Here is a 27,014-nt window from a genome sequence, read left to right on the forward strand (position 1 = left end):
TCCGCGTAGTGCCGCCGCCAGTCGCGCTGCGACCCGCACCGACGTCGCATCTTTTTCGCGTTTCGCTCGTGACGACGATCTTATGATATCATTCATGCTAATCTCCGCCCGTTGATTTTCCTGCCGAGTGACCGCAGTGAGACAGACGCGATATCGCGAGTGCTGAATATTAGTGGACGTCTCAGCCGTGTATTTTTCCATCGGAATACGAGCGTACTTACAAAACCAGTTCAGAGAGGAGGACGGCGCCTTCGGATGAGATCTCCGACCGAGAATCGTCGTGACTCGCGGCCTGAGATGCTGCGCCCGTGACCGTCTTGCGACAGTGCCACGAAACGTAAGGATCTACTCGTTCAGTCGGTCGGTTCACGCTATTATGTCCCGTCGCCTTCCTATTTGCATGGCGCATAACGAGTGGATTTTATTTTCGTCTAGCGAGCGATGTGTGTGTGAGGCGAGATTGTGTGAGCCGGTAAGCATCGAGTGTGTGTGGCGGGCCACGGGCCGCGTGTGTGCGCCGCGTTCCGCGTCCAGCGAGACGGCTGTCGGCGGTGTTGGCTACTCCCTGCTGGCCTGCTTTATTTAGGTTGTTTCTGAGCGTGTCGACAACACTCCTCCTTACCCGCCCGCCGCCGCTCTGTAATTTCGTGTCTGCTACCTGCCTGCCGAGACAGGCCGTCTTAATACCTAGTAACAATTAAAAAGTATTTTTAATTGCATTTGTTATCGGTTTCTATTTGGCACATTATTATCAGATAAATTATTATAATATACATTTTGAACGTGTTCTCTTAAATCTTTCGTTTAAAAATTATATTTATTTTCGTTTGACTCGTCCTTGCGTGGTCGATGTCGATGACTTTACCTTAACCTGGTAGTTAGCGACATACGTGCTATTAACAAACATGTTTAAATGATTGTAACCTTCAGAAAATCTTTAAAGAGTTATCTCCTTAAGAAACATTAAGCGCTTTCCTGACCTTCTATTAACAAAAACAATTGAATAAAAAGTATTTACCTTGCTTATTTACTAAAAAAATCTTTGGAACACCTGTATTCTCTTTCATATCAAAAGAATCTACTACATAAAAATGTAACAAATTATTGGAATATTTGATAACTTAAACAAGAAATAATAGATAAAGTATGAACAAACATAAAACTGACAACCAAATATTGCTACAACTAATTTCATTAGAGCAACATCCTTTAAATCTGTCAATTACTGCGAAGCCTCGACTAATTAATTAAGACATCACTCGCGCTTATCGTTTACTACAAACATTGTTTCCAATATTAATTAATTGGTTAAAATTAGAACAAGGAGGAAAAGTACGCGGTCACAGCCGGTGGTACCCGGCGCTGATAAACTTTGACCCAACTTACACAAGAAAGGGTTAATATAACATCTATACCGGTAATACGAATAAAATACATTACCACAACTTTTTAATACATATATTATGTTTTTTACACATTCTACTTCTATATATATATATAAGCGAAATACACTCATCACGAGATCTCCTAAACTATCCGCCCAATTTACTTGAAATTTATCACAATTACTCATTCCCCGATGTAGTCCCTGACTAAGAACGGTTTAACGCAAATACATAAATACATTTTTCTTCTTACCCGTGCGAAGCCGGTACGATTAGTTAATAATATATATATGCATTGAATTTACATTAAGACCTTAAATATATAATAAACATTGACATCAAGTGTAATAAACATATGCATACTACAATTATAACATTTGTATCAGTAAATCATTATCATTTTAAAAGACACGCATCTTTGTAAGCTAGGGTTCCTAGAACGAGGCGTTTCGAATTATTATATCTTTAGAAACGGAACTAATTATGATGCATACAATATTTACAATATTTATATTGCACAAGTATTTATACACACTCGATAAAAATACATATACCACAAAGTAAATTAAATACAATAATTACATTTATAGGAATGTATATAGGAATCATGCTAAAAATCTGTAATTAAGAAAGTGTTATATTTATGTTACATGCCAAATACAAGAAAACGTGCATCCTGCGTTACGTAACGACCTATTAATATATGTGACCTTCGATAAAGGAAATCACTCGTACAAGAATTGTTTGCACATAATATATTTATGAATGATATGTCATTTATCTATAATTCCATATGCGAATTATGCTTAGTACAATAATGTTATTAAACTCTTATTATTATGAAACGTTTATCGAAAAACGCCCTTTTTGATTGAATACAGAATAAAAAATTATATAGGGAAATTAGCATCTGGCTAACAGTGCTCGGTGGAATACAGTAAAATGAGATTTATTATAATTTGTGGTGCTAAGTCATAACTAACTTTACTCTGCTATGAATGTACTAAAACGAACGATAATATATTACACTTACATCAAAATTATGTGCACTTTTAAATACGAAATTAAATTATAAAGTAATTGGTAGAGTAACAATTTTTGTGTTCGATTATATTGATACATGCGTTATATAATAAATGGCTCTAGACATTTTGTATTCACGTTTCTAACATCAATTACAGATAATATGTTCTTTAGATATCAACCATTGACGTAGACAAAGCTAACTTTTATTCGACTTTAAATGTATAAACAAACTCAGCGCTTTCAAGCAATTGAGGCTGTTTACAGTAATAAAACAATGGTTGAGAATTATGCTAACTTGTTTCTTCACCAAAAGCAACAAAAACCACTTACGTTATGTTCAAACAATATTTTTAAACGTTTAAACGGATCTAAGCATCATAAAGTATTATTATATTTTAGAAAAGTTGTATATTTCTCTATTTTATTTTTTTATATATAGAATGTACAAATTTATTTAAAACCTCGTCAAATATTGCAATACAGAAAGATTTTTAGAGCTCTCTTTTACTGCATTTAAAGCTGTTTTTCAATCTTTCATTAACATTTTTAATTTAAGGAACTATGTCAACTATTCTAAGTGTCTTGTAGGTGTCTTGCACTGTTTATTAGTAATGTTTCCAGCGATTAACGTTTAGCGTCACCTAAACTATCTTTATACTGCAGTTTAATTTAATTAAAACTTTAAGCAAATCTAAAAGAAGAAGCTGTTCTATCTCACTGTATACTATTATAAATAGTAGTAGTAACAGTAACAGCCTGTTAATGTCCCACTGCTGGGCTAAGGCCTCCTCTCCCTTTTGAGGAGAAGGTTTGGAGCTTATTCCACCACGCTGCTCCAATGCGGGTTGGTAGAATACACATGTGGCAGGATTTCAATGAAATTAGACACATGCAGGTTTCCTCACAATGTTTTCCTTCACCGTCAAGCACGAGATGAATTATAAACACAAATTAAGCACATGAAAATTCAGTAGTGCTTGCCCGGGTTTGAACCCACGATCATCGGTTAAGATTCACGCGTTCGAACCACTGGGCCATCTCGGCTTTTAAATATATAAATAGTAGTGTGTTGCTATAATTTATATATTAATAATTCTTTGTTTAAAGCACCAATAATATGAATAATCTGTTTCGAAACCATATATCGATTTATTTTAATCGTAAAGTACCAAATTTGGATAAAAAAAACAAATAGTTAAAATCATATGTAAAAACAAATAGTTAAAATCATATGTATATATAAATAGACTGCAAATTCACTCTGCGTTAGTAATTAATACAACACGCTATTGTTAATAACAAACAATTATGTTCAGTCGTATCAGAGCTAATTACTAGGAATATTATGTTAACCAATCAAATGCTACGAATACGTTGAACCATTAGCCTCGTAAAGATATCTAAAGAATAAACAGTTTGTACAAAAGAAAAATATACATGTCACTATTAATTACAGCCAGGTTCAAACTAACAGTACAACGTCATTCTAAAACACTTAGTAAATATATATATATATACTTATTATACTTGTATATCTAGTAGTATATATATTATTCAAGTTTGACATATTACTTATTGAGTTCGGTGACATTGTTTTATTCGAATCCCAAATAATTATGTTTTTAAATTAGTTGCATAATAAAACCAAAAAAGTAATATATTTTGAAATCCTACGATTGTAATCTGTAAGGAATATATTATAGCGAATCTCTATGTACAAATTGCATCATAAATTTTCTGGTATAAATAAATTATATATTACTATTGTAAATATGTTTTGTATTTTCAATATCAAACATCTTATCATCAAAACAATTATTATTGTAATACTAGTAAATTCGTAAAATAATTATTGTAATATAATATGCTTCTTATAATTAACAAATCAACATTCACATCACAGATCAAATGCTTATATCAAAGGTTTCTATAATCCAAAGCACATGATACCTTATAAAATAAACGACCAACTGTCAGATAACATGCGGCGGTTGCAAAGAAAACAAAGAGCTATCATCGTCTGTTTCGCCGATAGCACACATATGCATATACAGCAGTAACCCACACACACGCATACATATGCACAGGCGTGTGTCGACTATTATCAAGGAGCGAGCTACCGCCTACGTAGCGATATCTTCGCTATCAACTGTATTAACCTCGATAACTCGCATACCTGCACTTTTAAACGCGTGTGTTATTAAACACACATGAATGAATGATACTTGTCAATCGTTAGAGTTCGACAACCATTAGCCTAAATGTCTGGGATGTTTAAAAAATGAATATCGCTTTAAGTTTTTCTTATTTATACAAAATAAATTAGAACATTTCATATGTACAATTTATTGTATACATGAAAAACATGTAACAAGCTAAACTCACACAACATCATGGCCTAAATTTCAATAAGTAATCTATTAAATAATTATGTAACATACATAAAAGCTTTTTATTATAAGAAAATAACACAAAAAATCTCTTACGATCTTAAATTAATTAAAATTAAAAGATCTGTGAACTGTGAGACAAAGGGAATGAAAGATGATCGCGCAGTCGTGCAAGTTCATATTGAAAAGAATAATATTCACACGACCGAAAGAACGGTATCTTATTTCAATGTGTCAACATTGAAAGTAGCGACGGTGCCACTGTTTCATATTACAGTATATTTTGCACGTTGTTATCGTTTTCACCACATTTCAATACCTAACGTAGATATAAGAACGTATGGAAAATACGTGTCAAATAAATATTCGGCTCAGATGTATCTATGTTTGATTTATAAATGTTTTTTATTTCAGGTGTAATATATAATTTATTAACAATATTTGCAATTAGCAATAAAGATTTACAGTGTAAGCTGTTTATTGTGAAACCTATAAGAGTGCGATGTTCATTTTATGATCAATCTGTATAAATTAAGAAAAACAAAATGCTTATAATGAAGTATATTTACATAACTATGATGTAGAATGTATAGGAGTCGCTATTTTCGTTAATGATTAAAAATGAATGAATTAAAATGAAAAGGACGCCTTTAAGGCGATTGAGGGATTTGTACGTAAATGATTAAATTGTTTATATTGAGGATAAATTTTAAATATCCTTAGTTGCAGTTCACGCTCAACTATTGCATTTTAGAAAATGTTTCCGATTTTAATCCTCATATAATTTCTGCGAAACAAACAATAGTTACAACGCAAGGCAATTTGCATTTAAATATATTCAACACAACACATTGTTGTATTGGACACAATAAAATTAGTGGCGCGATGTTTATCAACTCGGCCCTTAGGCGCATGTTGTTTGTGTGCCTTTACCTCTTGTATATTTTGTTGATAAACAAACATGCAACCTCAGTATCTGCTTAGCGACAAAATGTATAGCAATGTTCATTGAAACGTGTTATATTTATTGGGGTAATTCTAGAAATCAACTTCTCTAAATAAATTTTAGTTACGGATATCGGTTTACAGGCATACGCGCATATCATAAAGTTAAATGTTAGTTTGTGAGATCTTAATCTTGCAATTTAAAATGAAACCAGTTCCACTCAACAGATTGAGCTGTAAATTAGGCAGGCCACGTATACACTTAATACACATATTATAATGCTCATTAATTTTAGCACATGGATTAAATTTAATTAGAACATATTTTGTCTGAATACGAACGAAACCAAAAAAAATATTATTATATTTGCAATATAGTCAAGGTAAGAAATAAGCAAATATTCGCAAACGCGAATTTAAAACAAAGCTATTTTTATAAATTTATAATATTTTGTTCTTTATTTAAAATATTATGTTTATTGCATCGCCTCAGTGTTTAGTTACCTACGTACTTAATTATTTCGCATATCTTACAATTTAAGCAATCCATTGTAACTTAATAAAATTATACATACCGACAGTATATATAATAACTTATATTTAAGGGTTGACAGAGCATGCCAGATGGTCCGTCTGCTCCTTATCCACAAATACATATGTGTATTGAAATACATTCGAAGCACTTATAATAAACTCTACTATCGTCCGCAATATCTCTGTTCCTACAGTAATCTTCCGACTGTTTAATTTTAAATAGTAAAAAAAATCATCGATCATCATAATGCATTGATCGCGGTGGAAGAGGAATACTTAGATTAGGTAACCAGTTACATTCACGAGTCTAATCAATGGGCAGTTGGTTGCGTCACCACTTTCGCGGCTCGTAGTAGTTTGCGAAATACACGACTTATGCAAGAACACGATACGTAGATTCATTGGTCAACTTATAGATAAAATTAGCATCTATGCTGTTAGGCAGTACAACTTTTACCAAAGCCTCTCGTTCTAAGTCAAATAATTTTATCGTTGAGCATTTATATGATTACTTACACTAATATAAAAAAAACTTCAAAATCAATATGAATGATCAAATGAATAATTTAATTTGTGTAGCAGTCATTATCATACTGCGTTATTTCATTCTAAAAACAAAACTGTTTATATTTCATCACTTTTTAAAGACGGATATAGATTTATCGAGATATTTTTTTTCAATTGAAATAAATTTGCTTTGAAAATAATGAAATATGTGTTAATTAGCTATAAATAGAAATATTATAATAATTTCGTTTACTTAAACAAAAACAAACAATTGTCAATTCTAAATATTCATTGTTCTTATAATAAAAAAAATATTTAAATTTTTGGTCGTGACCTTTTAAGTTGTGTTTTGTTTTTACTGACTTCCTAATCCCATTTGTAATTATAATATCAGATTTGATAGACGTGTGAGTGACATATAGCTTCGCAAGTTATCTCGAGAGAGAAAAATATAAATGTAATTTCAGCGTACCAAAATCGTTGTGTTTAAATGTTTAACGTATTTAGATCTTATTCGTTATTCCCACTTAATGCTTAGAATTCAGTTTTGGTTTATTTAACAGAAAAAGTCCTTAAAATTTTTTAAATCATTTATAAATTTTAAAATTTTAAAAATACCCTTATCTTAGTTACCTTACTATATATCAAAACATCAAAATAGAAAGTTTACCCGTTTTAGCGCAATCACTCGAGTATTATAATATGTTTTACGCAATAAAAATATAATTAACATGATAGCTTTATTAAATATGCATAAAATGCAAAATGATTTTTTTTTCCTTTTTGTTGTATCATTACTGAATTCATAGATAGATAATTTTTAGCACAATAGTAAAACACGATTATTTATTAAAGTATTACGACAGTCTGATATAAAATTATATATTTTGAACTTAAAATGGTCGATGAATTTGCCAAGTAGTACGTGAGCCTTCGTAATAATATCATTCATTTAGCTGTAAAAATCGATACATTCGCCAATCATTGGCATTGTTGTTCATCGTTCACGGTTAGTTAGCGCGATGTGGCGATAGGCGCGGCCTTGCGGGGTGCACGTGTAGCTGACGTCACGCACGCACCTCGTTCAAGTTCAATGTTGACTATTAATTCCATCATGGCTTTCAAACTATGATAAATTCAGGCCTTTAGCGTCCTTGCTGTGCTACTTCTACTGTGATAATTGATTTGGCGTCCCGAGATTTCGCGATATGTTTACTTAGCTTTAATAAAATAAAATGTTACCGACCAGTCTTTAATATAAATTATATTAAACTACAGATACAAGGATTCAATTTAGGAGTATTCTAAGTTAAAATGTAATGAAAGTGTTCTAAGTTTAAATTAAATTACTAATACCTTAAAAATAGTTTTAAGGCTCTACAAATCGATTGGTTGATTTGCCTGTAATGTTTGTGATTTTGTTTATATAGACACTATAAAGTACATATTATTGGAAATATTTTTAAAATCATATTCAACCTTTTTCAGTCTATAGAACGTATAATAAAATATTTCATCCGTATACCACCTAGCTATACAATAATTATAAGAATATAATATAATATTATAATTTGTACATTAATAAGATTAGGTCATACATTTTAAACAAAATCGGATTTAAAAATATCATATTTCTTATTATATTTACATTTCATTCCGGTACGGTTCATAATCGCAAATTGCTAAATAAAAATGAAAGCGTTATCAGTATTGATTGCATTCTATTGGGCAAAATGTTGCAACATTAATTTTATTAATAAGATATCAAAGTACAACTTGCGATGTAACAAAATCTTTTGTTGTTGCATTAAAAAGTTTGATATAATACTGGGGTTCATAAAATACTTGACAAGCATACATTATTAAGACCTTATTAGTAAATGTCAACAATCAATCAATCAACAGCCATTAGTAGTCCACTGCTGAACATAGGCCTCTCCCAAGGTGCGTCAAAGCTATCAGACATCGGTCCACCTGGATGTCAACATTTTCTATCAATTAGAAAATAAAAATAAGGGTTTTCAAGCTTTTAAAATGTGTTATTTTTATAAATGTACAAGAACAATTTTCATTTAAATCATGTAGTGATGTTTATTTAAAATGAGGATGTTGTTTTGTGACATTTTTCCGCGAAATTTCTTTGAAATCTACGTTTGAAAATATAGACTGTTCGCTTTCGTCTTCCCCGCCCATTTACGAATGTTTCCTTGAAACGCGCGTGCGCAATTGTCAACACACGTAATGTAAACCTTTCATTGTCTATTTTGAGATATATAACATGTTAACCTTGAATATACAAAACATTTATATTTTGTGATTGTTTATTAAACTTACCGATAATTTATTATAATTGTTTATTCTTTTTTAATGACTGCTTTATAAATAACAAGCTTTAATATATATATGTATATATATATTCTAACATTGTCGTATGTATTATTAGCCTAGGCCAAAAGTATATAATTGGATAAAATCTTTGTGAGTATTTTTAGTGTAGAAATATAGTTGACATTCAAATCAAAGCAGGTAATTATAAAAATTTCAAGGAGAAGACTAAGCTAATTCCACAATGCTACTCCATTTAACGAAAATATGTGGCTAAATTCAGAACGTCATTCGACACATTCAGGTTACGTCACCACATTTTCCTTTGCCCCCTTTGAGTAGTTAGGAACCGTGTATACAAATGCTAGGCAATGAAATAAATTATAAGTAATGATTTTTTTATATTTAAAAAATAAATAAATCGTTAAACTTGTATTGTAATGTTGCGAATCTGAAATATATCGGTAGTCTATAATTATATAAAATTAGTATTTTTCAAGTCGCTACAATGTTTTGCTACGTGTCTTCTAGTGTAATATAGTTAATACAAATAGTTTAAGGTTATATAATATTAATCAAATTATAAAAGAAAAAAAAATAAGCAGTATCGTTACGAGTATAAACAAAAGAAAATAGTAATTAAAGTGGTAAATAATACGTTGGTAGGTTAAGGTTAATACAAATTTTGGCATCTGGATAGATGTTTTACCAATTTTATTATTTTGCAACTCTATATGTATTTAGGTCGGACGAATGTCTGTGTACGTGCCGATAAGAGACGACCGAAGTTTATCGTTTTCATTATGTTATTACAATATCTCGTTTTATCTAAGAAAATTAAATTCTAAATTGTAAGAATATTAATAAAATATGAAATAATTGCAAAAGTTAACGTGATTATTTTGAAAAAAATATATTATTACATGCGAAGAAAGTTAAGATAAATATTACGATTTTGTGTTGAATATTAGAATCAAATACTCATCTCTCACATTTAACTCTATTTTATATATTTGTATAGTATAATACTTAAGATAAAAGATTACATATATATAATTAAACAATAACAATGTAGTTACGTGATGGTTATTTTAAACTGGTTACACTAAATGTTCTTGAATCTGGAAATTACTATTTTTATCTATTTATAAACTAAAGGAGCTGCTATTATTTTAAAACAAATTACAACATATTCATGGCACACAGGTAATTTTATTTAAATTCAGATACGATGTTTAATGTTGCTTTAGATGAATAGTAAAAGTTCTTATTTCAAAATATATATTTTTTCTACCCAATTGAGCTTTAAGCTAAACAGTGTTAAGAGTTTGATACAAGTCATGGGTTCACAAACCTCTTGATGCTCCGAAGCTCTTGATGCTTACAATGTATATTAGGTACATGTATTTTTAAAAACAGAATCTTATCATTTCAGTCAAAAACGAATTATCTAATTTTAAATAAAACCTATCTAATCCTCTTAGTACAGATATAGTAATTCGATAAAACAGTTTTGTTATGCAGCTATGACACCGTTGTGCGTAATTTTATTTTATCTATCCTGTGAAGATAATATCGGATGATATTGCTATTTTTTTCCGTTTGATATGGGCTACATGAAGTCTGATTCAGACAAAATATTAGATAAATTATAAATATAGCATTCTCGAACGCACACACGCAAAAATCCTATATTACGACAGCTACACACATGCGTCGAACAGTAGCGACAATAAAAACAAACACTTGTGGATCTGGCTGTTGAATTGCGTATGTGTAATTGATATTATTAATGTAATTGGCTTTAAAGCGAAGTTGATTACTTTTATATTATTATATAACATGCATTGCAAAATAATATTCTTAAGCAAAATGTTCACTAGAAATTGATAATATTTGTGACGTTATTTCTCTATAGTTTCACAAATGGCAATAATATCTTATCTGTTTTTATCTTGATTTCTTTAAGTAAAGCGAAATGTTAGCACTTAACTCGATTGACGTCATTCGATTTGTGATAGAAAATTGTTAATTGTCAGATTTAGATAACATTTAGATTACAACGCTGTTTATTCTTTATATAATATAGAAAGAAAAAGGTAGACATTATTTAAAAAGAAAGAAAACTTTTTACTCCGTTTCCGACTTTTATTTAGAGATATTTTCTAAATATACAGATAAAAAATAATTTGTTATAAGTAGTATCGCATTGGCGATCTATCAACCAAAATTTATAAATAGTTAATACGGTTAGGTACTTCACAGATCACAGCCTTTCATTTTATGCGATGTTTTAAAAATAAGATTTAGATAAAAATATATCGCAATTGTCTTCATATAGTTTAATCGTTATCCAGTACATATATTAAAAACTACAATTTTATTATGTCTGTCTGATGATAACATATTTAAGGTATTATTTGCTCATAGAAGTAATAACAGTTATATATACGAACAATTTAATTATAGAACAATAAGAATAGAGAGACGTTAAAATGATGTATAAATTTGTGTTTATAATTCATCTCGTGCTTGATGATGAAGGAAAACATTGTGAGGAAACCTGCATGTGTCTAATTTCATTGAAATTCTGCCACACGTGTATTCTACCAACCCGCATTGGAGCAACGTGTTATAAGTTCCAAACCTTCTCCTCAAAAGGGAATGTTTTAGCCCAGCAGTGGGACATTAACTGGCTGTTACTGTCCCACTGCTGGGACTGCAAAAATGATCAACATAGATAATTTACACGTTCAATAAATAATCATCTATACATAATTATATATTTAAGTTTATTTTAATAACACTTATCTCTTGGCTACACGTGTCAATCGAAATAAACAATCTTCATTTATTTTGTTGCTGATAAAAATATTTGTTTTCATGTGAATATAACTCGTTACGGATTTATTTGTTATTTCAGAAACAGCTGCGCTACGTGACACGTTACATCATTAGTACAATCTATGTTTTTATTCGGTATCCATGTTTATGCTCCGGAGACATTGCGACCTTTAGATTATCGCTTTCTGCTAAAACACGGAATCACTTCGTTACATTTGACGTTTAATGTATTTAAATACGCTGTCGTTACCTTATTCAATCTATGTTACTTTGTTTCGTTTGTAGTTTTAATTATTAGAAGAAAATAAGATTTTTAGAACAACTGCAGATAAATGCGGATCAATATAATTGTATTTTAATATTAGACCTAGTTTGTTGTTGGTTTAATTATAACTAATACTTCGTTGAAACGTTACGGTAGTTTCCACTGCACGGAATGCCAATGTTAGAAACTAGTATGGAGTCGGCACTTGAGCTCCTTAGCATACAATCGATGGTAAATCCTGCAGGTGGCTTAGTCACGCGGCCGCTCAGATCAGCGCTTAGTATTCAACGGACGCGAGATTCGCCTACGCATGTTACCACCACGAACGGAATCACAATAGTGAAACAATAACTGTTCACACGAGGTCAGCATCGTAGTGTTTGCAAATAATACAAAAAAGGACATGAGAGTTGTTAGCTGTCATATATAGATGGCTAATATTACGTGGGTCTTGCCAACGCGTACCCGAGCCTTGTGTGAGCAACCTTCAACATTCCGAGGACACTTTAATAGAAAAGAAATAAAAGCATAATAATGTTGCATCGTTGGCACGCCAAGGGAAAGCTCTTGGCGTCGTCTCATGTCTATTGACGCGGACGATTGATCAATCTTACTATTTTTGTTTGGACAGCTCTTTAACTAGAAAGCTTGGCAAGACTTGGCTTCTTACGTTACGTTGCTATTGTAATTAGGAAAATACATATTAATATTGCAAATAAAATTCGAACTTTACAGCGAGTTGAGTTGAAAAATATTTATCTGGTTAATAGACATTGTTCTTTGATTTCTACTTTACGTAGTTGTATCAATTATTTTTGGCCCTGTCCTTTTTCACTCGGGGAGCTAAAATTGTAAACATGCGAGCCGTATAACATTTTCATGGTTCGTCTGCTCAATTTTAACGGTTATGTTACATATATGGGTCAATGAAAATTTAATTTTCGTCGCCATATTTCGTCGAAGTACGCCCTAGAGGGCGGCTGTATACAGATCGAGTTCCATACGTATGAAATAGATAAAGCAAAATTCTGAACATATTTCTGTTTTAAGTAATTAAATTTGGGTATCCATATCTGCATTCCACAAATAGCAAGTGCATCAGCTTGCGACCCAATTGCTGAACTGAAATACATAACTCGCTTAATGGAAAAGGTGATATTAAAAAGCATCCGACCTGATTTCTGTGTGAAAGCATAGACAGTCTATCCGTGTGCCTAATCTAGAAATGTTCGAAAATAGCGTGCTTTGAGCGGGGGTGAATGTAGGCGGGCTCTGACAGCCGACTACCAGACACATTTTACCTAAACAATTAGTTTTGTTTTAATTTTATTTTAAAGCTTATTCCTAAATTGTATTTATGAATTCTTTTTTAAGATATACAGCGTATACACTAATAGCTTTTTCGACATGTCAGACGATGTAAAGTTACGTATATTATGTAATTGGACTTTTCCAAAACAATCGTACATTAAAGCACGTTTCTATGACCCAATAATAATTTCCCATTTAGGTATGATAAACATCTTTGATACGACACACACACAGTGTTCATATTATTATTCTGACAATATAATCGATTGCAATAGAATAATCCTCTGATTATGAGCATTTACCTAGACCATCATTATTTGTAAGTGCAAAATTATTTAAAAAATACTGATTTCATTGCAATTTACTTGATTTCGAATAAAATTAGCTAATAGCTCGTCAACGGTCATTGCCCTCCTTAATTAATGTTAATACAGCAGCAATTCGATTAAAATTGGTTGTTTCGAATTTCAAATCGGGCGTGAAATTTGCCAGAATTTACTTTCTTCCCGAACAAACATAGTTTTTCGTGTTTATAACTCGTTAAATTGTCGACACTGTAAATTTTCGTGTCTATTAGGCGAGTTAGAAGCTATATATTAACCGATTTCTCTGCTCTGATGGCGCCTATTAGCAATGATAGTTCACACGTTGTGTATCGTACGATGCGCGTGGGCGCTCGGCCATCCGCGGCTCAGTGTAATGGTGGGCATGTAAACACACTTGTGTCGATGTCGGCGTGGCAGCGGGTGACGCGACGTATGGTGCTCGTGTAGGCGGGGTTGTTTGCCTCGGCTCTCCTCTTGCGTGATCCACTCAATAATACTGTTGTTAGTATTCGAATAAACCGTTTGAGCACACAAGTAGCAGCTCAAGGAGAAGTATAATTGTTCATATCGCTTCACCGAAATCTGTTACGTGAAAGCAACGCAGCCTGTAATTTTTTGCCTTCTGTGAAGCCAGCTTATTTATACAACAAGTATAAAATTGTTATAAATAAATATAGGTAATTGTAATCGACATTATTGCAATACAATTAAGACGTCAATCGTGTTTTTACTGCAAACGAGTAAGTCCGTACCCCACGTTGGCAACTAGAGTTTACGTAATTGGCGTCGCGTGACTTGAACGACGTTCATTCAGCCGCGCTACCCTAGCTTAAACTCGCAATGTTGTATACCGAATAACAGATACATCTACACACTTTTTGTATTCGAAAATCTTAGAATATTAACTATATTCAAAGATTTTTGTTATTTCTTTAATATAGAACAAGGTCATTACATTTTTATTTTATTATATTTTATCAGACAAAAAGGCCATTTATTCAATACACTCTGTTTCATACTTATTACATTTTTTATCATTGCTACTGATGTAAATAAATATAGTACTAACATTTTGATTTGACTTTGTAACGCGCAACTAAAAAATACATTAGGAGACAAAAAAGATTAAGAAATTAATGTATAGAATTAAATAAAAAATGCTATGACCCCAACATAATCAATGTTCTTAATCTTTTATATGCAATATTCATGTATACTTATATTAAACGCATACATATGATTGTATACCAGTTCAATTAGCCGCGCTCCACGTCATAATAAAGCTATTATAACCTTCTAGGAAATAATATAACTAATGATAACTGAAAAATAAAAATAGTAAGTAAAATGTAATAACAATTATGTTTTAAATTCTTGTACAAGTACATTGTAAACACAATAATTGTTGATCATGTCATTAAAAATTATGCAAAACGTATAGTCAATATTTATTTATGGTAACACCGTTACAATTTCGTTCAATGGATACGTACATGTTTTACATTTGAAACTTAATATAATAAAATATATAATCAATAACAAATTTTAGTACGATGTTAACGTTAACGACAAATTAACTATTTATTTGTCATTGATGATATCAATACGTTAATAACGGGTAAAAAAATACAATACATAATTTTATAGATACCTACGTTTACTCACAAGGCTAATTGGAACGTTCTTTTCGTCAATAAATATATTTTCTTTTTGAAATAAATATCTTAAATACTACAAAAATATATTAAGCAAAAGGCTTTTAGAATTTCAAAGGACATTTGCATACGATAAAGCAAACGTAATTTTAACGTTCACGACAGCTGGATGTAACAGGTGCGAACGACATGTAGTATCGAGCGTAACAACAATTTAATAAACAAACGTACTAACATTTGCGCACATGCCTCTGTCTGCAGGCGATGCCAATATTCGTAAATAGCGTTTTACGTATGCCAAATTAGCGCAATACATCTTTCTGTCCCTGTCATCCTACTTACATACTAGGAAGGCAGTGACGTAGGTCGATGTTGCTATGCGCAAGTGCAAACGACGTTTTATAGTAAACACTCTGCTGAGCATACGCAGTTATAATGTTTTCTTCTTCGTTATATATGTATGCAAGTTATTTAAATCTTATAAACATAATCCTAGTAAATGTCTCAGTATTTGACCAGTGTAATAAAAACCTACCGGGCAATGTCTTCTGAGACTAAAAATAAAGTTTTTTTTGATATTTATAGTAGTTTTTAAGACTTTCAGTTAATGGTTTGTTTATTACGTTCTGACAATAAAATACAATAACTTCTTAGTTGAAGCTTTTAAGGATAGTTACAATTAAAAAAGATTTTCGACATTAAATGATGACATACTTTGACCATTTATATCAAAATTCCGAATTTATGACAGTTTGCATTAAGACCGTAGCAGCAAGTAAGCAATGATAAGAATGTTTTTGTTGTGATTATAATCAACATATGATAATTATTAAACTTTCCATTTTGTTTCCGCCTCGTTCTTTCATTTCTATGTTACAATTTGTGTGTTTTGTCATCATTTATACAATGACAAAATACACTGGGTATATTGACATCGCATCATCAAGGAAAATATTTAACAGGAAGGTAATTGAAAATGATTTATGGCTTAAGTCAAAGAACAATAAGTATGTTTATAGTATAGCACCGATAGTATAAGCTGACGAATAAGCATTCAATTTATAATAAATGGCGTACAATATCGTTAGTTTATTATCTTTTAGGTTAGGTTTATTATAATTTCACTGAAGTCATATTGTAGTCAAGACTATTGCCAAATTACGTGCACTTCATTATAAAGTCCACCAAGAAACACACACTAGAGCAACGTGGTAGAAAAAAACTCCAAAATCTGTCCTTAATAACAAAGCTCACCTTTGACATTTATGTGCGGTTACCTACTATTGTAATTATAAAGTCTAGTGAAATGATAATATCACTAAGACAATAACTCTCCAACATAGACATATATATATTTAATGGATCCATTTTATTTAGATGGAATAAGATATAGAAAAAAAAGATATTTAAAATTAATTAATTTTAATAATCCCATTTAAATAATTTTAATTAGGAATATTAAAATTAATTACTAAGTAGGTACATAAAGAAATAACTCTTTAGCATAAAAAATTGCTGTCAAACATGTGACAAGGTACAAATCGCAGTCTAGCTAAAGCCAAGGGGTGTGGAAAGGGTTGGGTGGCATCTCCCGGGGGTAAGACGTGAATGGAGGCCGCAAGGTCACGGACGGCGGAAGTGGGTTACGGGCGGCGTGCGCGCCCTATCGACCGCGCCTTTACATCTACACTGTTATTATTTACCCGTGAGACTTACCAACAATTAGGTACAGCTTACGTTTCGCCAAATCATCCGTTTCAATCATTTCTTGTAATTATTGCTTTCAAATAAGTGAATAAAGTTTGATGCTGTGTTTTCCGTTTGTAAGTGGAAAAACGTTAACCCAGTCAGTCAAAAAAAACTTTTTTAATAACTTGTTGACAACAATGTAATTGAAGTTAATTATGAAATTTTAAGTACATATTCGAATCGCCGCCCATGTCGATTAATTGATAAAATTATTTAAAATACAAGCTCAAATAAAAAAATATCGACCTTAACCTACATTTATCATTTTCAGCAAAACAGCGCGATCGTTACGTCAAAGAATTTAATCTACATTTACAAGTAAAGTTTCGAATATTAAGAAGTGTTGCAACTCATATCGGATGTAATAACGCATAAATTAAGTATTCATTTTGTACAGTGTAATAAATAAAAATAAAAGTTCAATGACACATTCTTTGTAAATTAAAAAATATAGTTTTTTTCAGTAAGAACAATTGTTACTAGAAATCTATAGAATCTAGAATTGGATTAAGTTGAAATTACGAATTGTTACTTCATGCTTGACAAATGTTTGAACGTTATTCCGTCACCACGCAAAGAAGGATGTGCTAAATCATTAGTCGTGTACCTATATATTTATTTATAACTAGTTTTAGGTAGGTAATGCGCTAGTGGCGCCACGTGTAAGTGTTTCGACCAATAATATTATGTTACCATAAGCCATTCATAGCAAGTTTTCCACGCGGGCGGCGAACTCGCGGCCTTGCGCCTACGCCGAGCGATTACAAGCGAGACAGTACGCCGGATGTGAGACTGACAAATTTAGATCGCTCCAAAATTAACCTTTACATAACATAATAAAACTGCTATTCGTTTGCTTGTAATAACAACTTTTGAATTATTTTCAAGCATACCAAAATACATCGCTTTTTATCTGTTTTTCTTTTTCATCTTCGAGGTGCACTTTAAACTCTAACACGATAATATTGATTTATTCATACGTTTGGTATATATGTTTCTTGCAATATGCCTACAAGTACCATCATGTTATATATAACAATAATATCATCAAATAGTAAACGTTGTGATATGTCACAAATCTTTAATAAAAGTTTTCGAGATATTTATTGAGCGGTTTTTATTAACCCCGCTAAACGGATAACAAAAATAAACCGGGAGGCTATACGGTGAGGCAGAACGAATGTGTGGTTAAAACTAACTAATTGGCTTTAATTTTTAACGACTTAGTCACGACTAACGTCTTTGTGACTCATTTTCTCAAGCGAAAGATCACGAGTTATTTCCTTGTTGTCTCAAAACTTTACTATAATTTTATATAATATTGTGTTCGTGCATTTTATATTATATTATAATCGATTTTCTTTGGAATCAAAGCGTTAAATGAACAATAGTAAAACAAATCCGTGGACAGTAAATCAAGCAACCTTATCTCCAATATTGTTAGCCATAACATGAAAAATTTATTTTATTCGTTTAATTTTAATGCCCGATTAATTCTTTTTGCATTAAGATGCAATAACAATAATACAGAGTTGACTCGAAAGTTTTAAATTCCCTTGCAAAATGCGAACTTATGTCATTTTTGTTCGATTTTGAGTACGGATACTTAGAATATCTAACAAGGAAAGTTATTCCATGCCAATGCGTGCAGTAATTCCATGCATTTTACCTGGTGTGTAAGGCTTTGTGTAGCCCTGTCTGGTTAAGTAACACCCACTTACCAGATATTCTGCAGTTAATAAGCAGCAATACTTAGTATTGTAAGAGTAAGTGAGCCAGTGTAACTACAGGCACAAGGGATATAACATTTCCCAAGGTTGGTGGCAACTTTTTTGGCTTGTGTAGAACTTTGTTTTCAAATGTTTATGTATTATATTACGCTGTATGTTTCCCAAAAATAAATAAATAAAGATTACGAAGATCAAAGAAAACTCTATCTAGCTTAAAGAATAAAAGACCACAAGACGTTTCCACGTTATTACTTACAAAATATTTTTTACATATTATGCAAAAGTAATTCTTTCAGTCTGTTTTGCAGCTCACGATTAAAATTAAGGTACCTTTAAACAGATAAATCACAGACATTACAGAAAAATACGGGATCTATGTGAATGAAAAAAATAATGTCATCATTATTTCGATAACTATAAAATAAAATCTTTAAAATTTATTCATAGTAGTACTACATACATACATAGGTACAAAGTATAAAAATCACATTGATGATAAAATACGAATTATTCACTTATTTACACCAGTGACTTATTTATTTTTTTTGAAAGTTTTTAAGGTTTAACAGGAAAGACCACAGCAAGTTGTTTTTATAAACATTTCAACACTCTTTCATACTGAAATAAAAAAAACACAATCTTTTTTTTATATATAGTAGTCACATATATTTTCCCACTACAGATGGAGACTTTGAATAATTAGTAGTAAATAAGTTTAAGGCATGCATTTTTGAGAAATCTATACTAGATAAAAATGAAGCATATCAAATTAAAAATAAAACGACACAACCTAAAAAAACCAACACTGTTAAGCTATTGATATCGGCAGAAAATCGAACGAATGCTTTGATTGATCAATATCTGACATGGTCCAATTTCAGATTATTGACTATTGTTATCATCAATTATTTCCTAAAAAATCTGTCAGTGTAGTAATAATGAAATGAACAAAACTGAGACATTTTTTTACTAATTACAAGGTCAGTGGCGGTTATCACTAGGCGAGTCTAGAAAGGCTTCTTGGGTAACGCTTAGACATCAATTGCCTGAATGAATAGCTCAGCATTTGTCTATTCATTATTAAAAATCAGTCACACTTAATGAATTATCATTCAACGGCTTTAGTAAGGTACTTAAATATTATTTACCTATTTATTATATAAATTAATTTAACACAGGGAAACAGCAACTGTATATAAGGTAAACTAAATATAATTAGCTACCCATCTCAACTTCGTACGGGTAAATTATGTATATATATTTTCATGTTTCTAACTTAGAACAACAAAATATTATTTACAAAGGTAAAATTTCCATAAATACCTACGTCCCAAATTTTAACATTCTAGACTCAGTTTGTATGTGTTTTGATAGTCTGTCAGGATTTTATAAATGTGAGGAACAATTCTGATCAATTTGTTTTAACCAATAGCTATACTTGCTTTACCGAAGCATATATTGTGTAGGTAAACTTGAACATAATTATATACTTTGCGTAAATACATACTATCCATCCCTCCTTTACATATGAGACGTCCGCTAACACAAGAACATTTGTTTGCACAGGTGCAGTGTTCTTTGTTCTTCAAATTATCGCTTCAGACACAGACAGGCACAGGAATGCTGAATGCTGACTGTCAGTCCTAACCATTTTTTTATTCCGCTGCCTTTGTTGATACAATTGATAGATAATGTAATCTAAGTTTATTACACCTCTATTCATATGAGAAACATCCTACTAAAAGGAATTTACAAAACTAAACGTTCCGTATTATATTTATATAACAAAAATATCCTGTTAAATTATGTATTTTATTAAATTATCTTCAAAATTGGAGACATCACTAAATTTGTAATTACGTCACATAAAGAACAAGTTCAGTTAAATATTTATGCTAGCGTTTACAACAATAGGAAATTGGGATTCCTCATCACGTAGCATTCGAACGCTAAGTTACATTATGCACACGAATTAAATCTATTTATAATGTTGACGTCGAACGTTCCACATTCTTATCTCATCAACAAACGCGGCTCACACAAGGATCTTACTTAGATGTTTAATTCTAAAAATTACGTACTGTGTATCGATTTTAATGAAAGCGTAATAAAACAAAAATACATTCAAGTCACATTGTTCTCTATTAAGATATTTTGGTTATCGATTAAGACTAATGTGTTTTTATTATAATTCCAGCTCGTCCAATGATCTCGGCGAGCCTCCCCGGCGAGGCGCTGGTCCAGCTGGGACAGCTGCAGCTGAGCCATCTTTATCCGCCACAAACCATGACGCCGGAGTTCCTAGCACCACCGCCGCGCCCCTATCCCCGGTACGCGCCGCGGCGGCCGCGAGACCCTATGCCTGCGCCACCGGCGCCTGCGCCCTTCGCACCCGTACCCAACGCATACGCGCCTTTTCTCGCGCACCCGGCTTCCTACGCCTCATACCTGTACAGAGCGCGTGCGCCGCAACCTCCGGCATATCCTCTGCGTCCGCGGCCGACCTCCGGCTTCGTGCCACCGTCCCCAGCCCCTCACTCGCCACATTCTCCACCAGTATCGATACCGGCGCCCCAACCTACTTCCAGAGAGGTAATTATTAAATGTTAATTGGTGTTGTTTTTTGGCTAATATATATTAGCAATTATATACAATTATATATTTCATTTTTAGTTAAGTGGTAAAAATTTAAAACAAATTATAATCAATAATAAAATTGATAAATTATTATTTTTACAGTAACATGTAATTAATTATAACATTTCAGGAACCTCCCACATCTCCTGAGCGTGGCGCGCCTGCTCCGTACTTCTGTCGGGGAGCACTAATAAGGCTTGAGGACGGTACGCTGAGGCGCGTTGAGGAAATGCGTACGGAGGATTTTGTGATGAGCGCAGAACGTACTGGTGACCTCGCGCTCACACAGTGTACGCTACTGCGACTAGACGAGCGCGGTGACCGCCTTGCGCTTACCCTTACATATGATAGGAATCGCTCACAGGTAAAGATTTCCATTAAATTATTTAAAGACATGTTTTAAATATAAATTATATAAAAACTCTGTGATGTACACGTGTGTGTAAATGTGCTGGCAGACAGAAATGTAAATTTTTGAAATAATAATAAATAATAATAATATCCTGGGATATTATTTACACACGGCCATCTGATCCCAAACTAAGCAGAGCTTGTACTATGGATACCAGACAACTGATATACTATATATATCATCTTCTCTTTTGTTAATACATACTTATATAGATAATTACACCCAAACTCTGGACAAACAGATATGTTCATGCACACAATTGTCGGTCCTGGGTGGGATTCGAACTCCCAACCTTCGGTGTAAAAGGTAAGTATCTACCTACCACGCCAACCGGCTCGTCAATGTGTAGGTATAATAAAATATACCTACAACTGTTTATATTCTAGCCTAATACTGTTTGTACTCTATTACTTTAGCCAATAATAAAATCCTGCTATTTATTTTCTGTAATAAGCACCTTATTAAATATGACCACCCTTAATTAAAATTTAATCAACAATTTGAATATAAGATATTTTATAAATCTTTACAGGTGGAGCTAGAATCGACAGTAGAACATCCATTCTTCGTTTACGGACGTGGGTGGGCCTCATGTAAACCGGAGCGTACTCTGGCACGATACGGACTGCGAGTACAGAGGTTACAAGTTGGTGATGTGTGTGTGTCTCTAGTTGCACGTAAGCACACAACACCTACAACAACAGTAGGAACGAGTCTCGCAGCAGCACCACCACAAACGCATCCAGAAAACCTCAGTGTGAAAGAGGATGCTCGCAAACGCCGTTGGTCCGCCTCTGACGTCTTGGAAGACGGTCCGCCTTTAAAAAAACGTTGAACGATAATTTACGCCGTCGCTACGAAATAAATTGAATCTAATTCACTGTTCATTTAGACTTAAGGCCTCGCCTTTAAAATCTAAACTGTTTTATATTTAACACGAGGTTCGGGACTGATACCGTAATTGTTAATAGTAATAGCTTTTACCATGCAAATTGATCTATAGGTAGACCATAGATAGATCGCCCCAGCGAGCTAAGTTACATTTGAACGAAACGTTTTAATGACAATGTGAAGTTTCTGCAGCGATCGGCGTTCCACAATTGTACGCTTAATATTCTATTCGGAAACTAGGTGCTTTTTTCTGTCGGGTGCTTCTATACGCATTTGTGTACAATACTGTAAATATATAACTTAGGCCAACATACACAACAAATATAGCGTAATGTCTCAAAGTTATTGAAAACTACGCGAAATGTAACTAGTACCATCCTGTTAGCGAAAAGAAATAACTCGTTAAATATCCTGATATATTATTATATTTTTGAAAAACCTTGAATAAGTATTCGAAATAAAGATTAGTAAAGAAAAGTTCTGCTAATTTAAAATCGTTTAGGATGTTGCCAGTTACAGCGTCTGTAGTTAAATCGTTAACGGTGTATGCTACACTTCTAAAAAGCTCTCGATTATGCTCAATAGGTGCTAATGATTTTGCTACAAGATACCTACATATAAGAGTAGCGGATATATATCCATTTTAAAATGACTTAAATCTATGCAACCAAAGTTATATTATAAAACTTGGATTTAACTTTAAAAAACAGGACAGTTCTGTGGCGATACGATATACATCATTATATACACCTGAGATAGCAAAATCAAACTAAAATATGGTTCTTCTGCGAGGCAACCAATTTACATGAGCACAAAAGAACATAACTAACAAATCTTAATGTAGGTTAGATATTGTGATAACTTATGAGACTTAAAATCTACCGTTACAGCAGTGCATGTTTTAAACAAAAAAGGTACAATGAACGATGGGTCGTTAATAGACGTGATGTGCTTAAATCTTACTCGATTGTAGTTTCGCGGGTTTCCTGGATTTTGTTTAACGAGCAGTCATGTTGGTTTCGTTGTTTCCATGGTTGTGACTGCAGACATATCCGCACGCTGTGTCGTTACCTTTTTATTATCTTGCTCGATAGAGCGGGTATTCATTCAAACAAATGTTAATTTGTTAATTTAGAAGTTAGGTATTTCGACGACTGTAGGTTCTCTGCTGAACTAAATCTTCTGACAAATAATTTGATGTTTAATATGAATGTTGTTAATACCAATTATATATTGTATAAAGAAATATGTCTAATGGTCATGGTTTTTAGATGCCATCTCTATTGGTTTTTGACGTCCATGTGTGAAACACACATAACTTTTCTATGAGAAGATGTATACATAATAAACACACCGTCTGTGATATTTTGTAGTTATTGGTCAGAATAGGTATGAAGTATTGCTTGATTAAAAATATATATGTATTTAGAAATATAAGTGCGTTATTGGTAAGAAAATGTATAGTTATTGTATACTCGAAAGTAATACGCAGATTAACTAAAAAACTTATATAAAACAAGTAGAGTCTGTGATTAAATATACATATATCGTTATAAATATAACGAAAAAAGTATGGCCATATCATTATCAAAATGATTTATATATTAAGTAATCATGGTAAAGTTTTAACAATAATTACTGCAGATTAAGTTTTATTTTGCATTAAATGAAAAATATTACAATTTTTACATACCACATTGATCTTATGTTGGCATATTTAAGGGAATTTAAGTTTACTTGTAGTAATTCTAAATTCTCTTGCAATTAGTTTTATCTTTTGCTTATGCCAATTAGAAATAAATATAAAAGATATGTATATAAAACACCGTAATTTTCAACGACTCGCAAAACCTTCCGTAACTATAAAAAAATCCAGCCAAAAACAGCGTGGAAAAGGATGGTTAGATTTTGAGAAAGTTTCATTGTACCATAAACTATTACGTGCTTGTTAATTGTATGTTGAAGTATATTAACCGACCGTGTTAGCGTATAATGAGCATCGTCGGCGGCGGACGGTGTTGTAAAAAATTAAATTAATAATTTGTTGTATAATATATGTAATTCTAGTTTTATCGTCTTATTATTATTATTATTTGTAATGTAATGAAAGATCTCATTTTATTAATCGGTATTTTCTAACAAGGCGCTTTCATTAGATCATGACTAAGCCTACCTCACAAACTTTAAGACTCGGTGAGCGCTGTGACAAACCGGGACGTCTGATCGACTCCCGCACGAGTGACGTCACGCAAGCCAGTCGCTATCAAGTCTAAGCAAGATCTCAATTTGATGAAAATAAACTTTTAAAAAGACTGGGACGCTTTACTGAATGTTGTGGGATAGTAGTTTCTTCGAAGATATTACTTAAATTATGAAGATAGGAGCATTTATTTTGTAAACGGGCGCGCGACGCTCCGGTTTAGACAGGATGGACAATCGTTTAGTACAAAATTCGTTACAAAAAGTATTATTTCCCAAAATCCAAATTCAAAAGTATTAATTTATTTTTCATTGAGAGGTGCTACGAGGTTATCGAAGTTGTTAAAGCACAATCGCGAATGGTACGAAACTTTTAAGCTAAGTTTTAGCGTTGAATGTAATTAAATAGTTATTGGCACAATCGATGTTCTTCCGCGCCTTTGATTATATTTAGTGCGTCAATTATTTTTAAAGCAGAATTTGTGTGATTCCCTGCAGTTAAAGCGTGGGCACCCATTAATTAAGTCATTCCTTTGCACATATTTATAAAAGTTAGTTGTTTCCTTTGTTTAGACACAAATTATGAAATTTGGTCCAATGTATTTTGCCACTCTTCTTAAGCGGATCCTGTTGTTACTAGGGCGGGAAAACGCTAGGCAGAAGAAGTATTTTGCCACTCTATAAAAAAAATACATTTACTATGAAAGTATTTTTATTATTTTCTTGCATAATTAAGAATATAACATAATGCAAAATATCGAAGTTTATTTGTAACATGTTCCTAATTATTTCCATTTCTTATATATTTGTACAGGAATTTGGATAAAATAACATTTTTTATCATGGATAACTTTTTATATATTTAAAGTCAAAAGTATAAATATAAGTTAGCATTATGTTATATACAATATTCATAGAATTATCCATTTTATAAACGATGATATCCGCGTATTTAATAAAACCTCTACTTCTACACTGGTTGCATTGCATACTTTTGCCTACTTGTAATTTTCAAATCAAAATTGTTGTGTTATAAGAATTTAGGGTGCGTGATTGTTTGAGTGGCTGTTTAATTAGAATATAAATACAATATAATACAGTGAATATTGCAATATATCTAATGTAATTGTTTTCACGTTGCCAATGTTAAGGAACGGCCAGTAATGGTTACAATTGTAATATTACTTTTGCAACACTAATAGAATATATTTTGACACAAATGATTGTGCCATCCTTTACAGTCTTATCAATATTCTATAGATTATCATTGTTTCTGGTAAGATACTGACCAAAGAGGTTAGGCCTCAATATATATTTGATATTATTTCATCTTACCATAAATAATTTTGTGATAACATATTGAGAACAGATTATATAATAAAATATATTTAATTGAATTTACCATCGAATTCGCAACTAAGACCAATCCTTGGACTCTGTTTTCAATATGTATTAAACTAGAGAATGGGAAATGTGTCATTTAAATAATAGATAAATAAATATAAATTGTTATATAATTATATGACAAATATGGCAAATATTATATATATATTTTATTGTATAGCGAAATGAGTACTATTTCAGATTTAATGTAAATGAAAAATGTTATAAACCGAGATATGTTAAAACTAAGTTAACTGTTTGTAAAAAGAAAGAGAGAATATGTATAATTGAATATTTGCTATTACCTTGTTTAATTTATAAACCCTTACATTTCTTATAATAAATAGAATACATAAACATAATTTTCTTATTCAATATTGTGAATATATTGTGTAACGAATCTTTACTAATATTTTCACAGCTAAAATTCAGAAACGATTTTGATGAAATTTAGTCTGAAGGAAAGACATACCTTTTTTACCTAATACTTGCCCCCTTGC

The 27,014-nt window shown here is 32.0% G+C and overlaps 1 protein-coding gene across 1 annotated transcript; it reads left to right on the forward strand.

Annotated features, from left to right (window-relative positions):
- LOC126774226 (ataxin-1-like) lies at positions 1 to 26,815 on the forward strand. The gene is made up of 4 exons (XM_050495648.1): positions 1 to 337; positions 21,190 to 21,584; positions 21,760 to 21,993; positions 22,574 to 26,815. The coding sequence occupies exons 2-4, from the start codon at positions 21,198 to 21,200 to the stop codon at positions 22,874 to 22,876; spliced, it is 924 nt and encodes a 307-aa protein (XP_050351605.1). The 5' UTR covers positions 1 to 337; positions 21,190 to 21,197; the 3' UTR covers positions 22,877 to 26,815.
- The last annotated feature ends 199 nt before the right edge of the window (positions 26,816 to 27,014 follow it).

The sequence above is a fragment of the Nymphalis io genome, chromosome 16, assembly GCF_905147045.1.
Source record: "Nymphalis io chromosome 16, ilAglIoxx1.1, whole genome shotgun sequence".
NCBI lineage: Eukaryota > Metazoa > Arthropoda > Insecta > Lepidoptera > Nymphalidae > Nymphalis > Nymphalis io.

What these genes read in the sequence shown, in the direction of transcription:
- LOC126774226 (XM_050495648.1), top strand. Translation starts at nt 21,198, where the DNA reads ATGATCTCGGCGAGCCTCCCCGGCGAGGCGCTGGTCCAGCTGGGACAG. An exon ending in CCCAACCTACTTCCAGAGAG is followed by an intron (nt 21,585 to 21,759) that starts GTAATTATTAAA and finishes ATAACATTTCAG; the next exon opens with GAACCTCCCACATCTCCTGA. An exon ending in ATGATAGGAATCGCTCACAG is followed by an intron (nt 21,994 to 22,573) that starts GTAAAGATTTCC and finishes AAATCTTTACAG; the next exon opens with GTGGAGCTAGAATCGACAGT.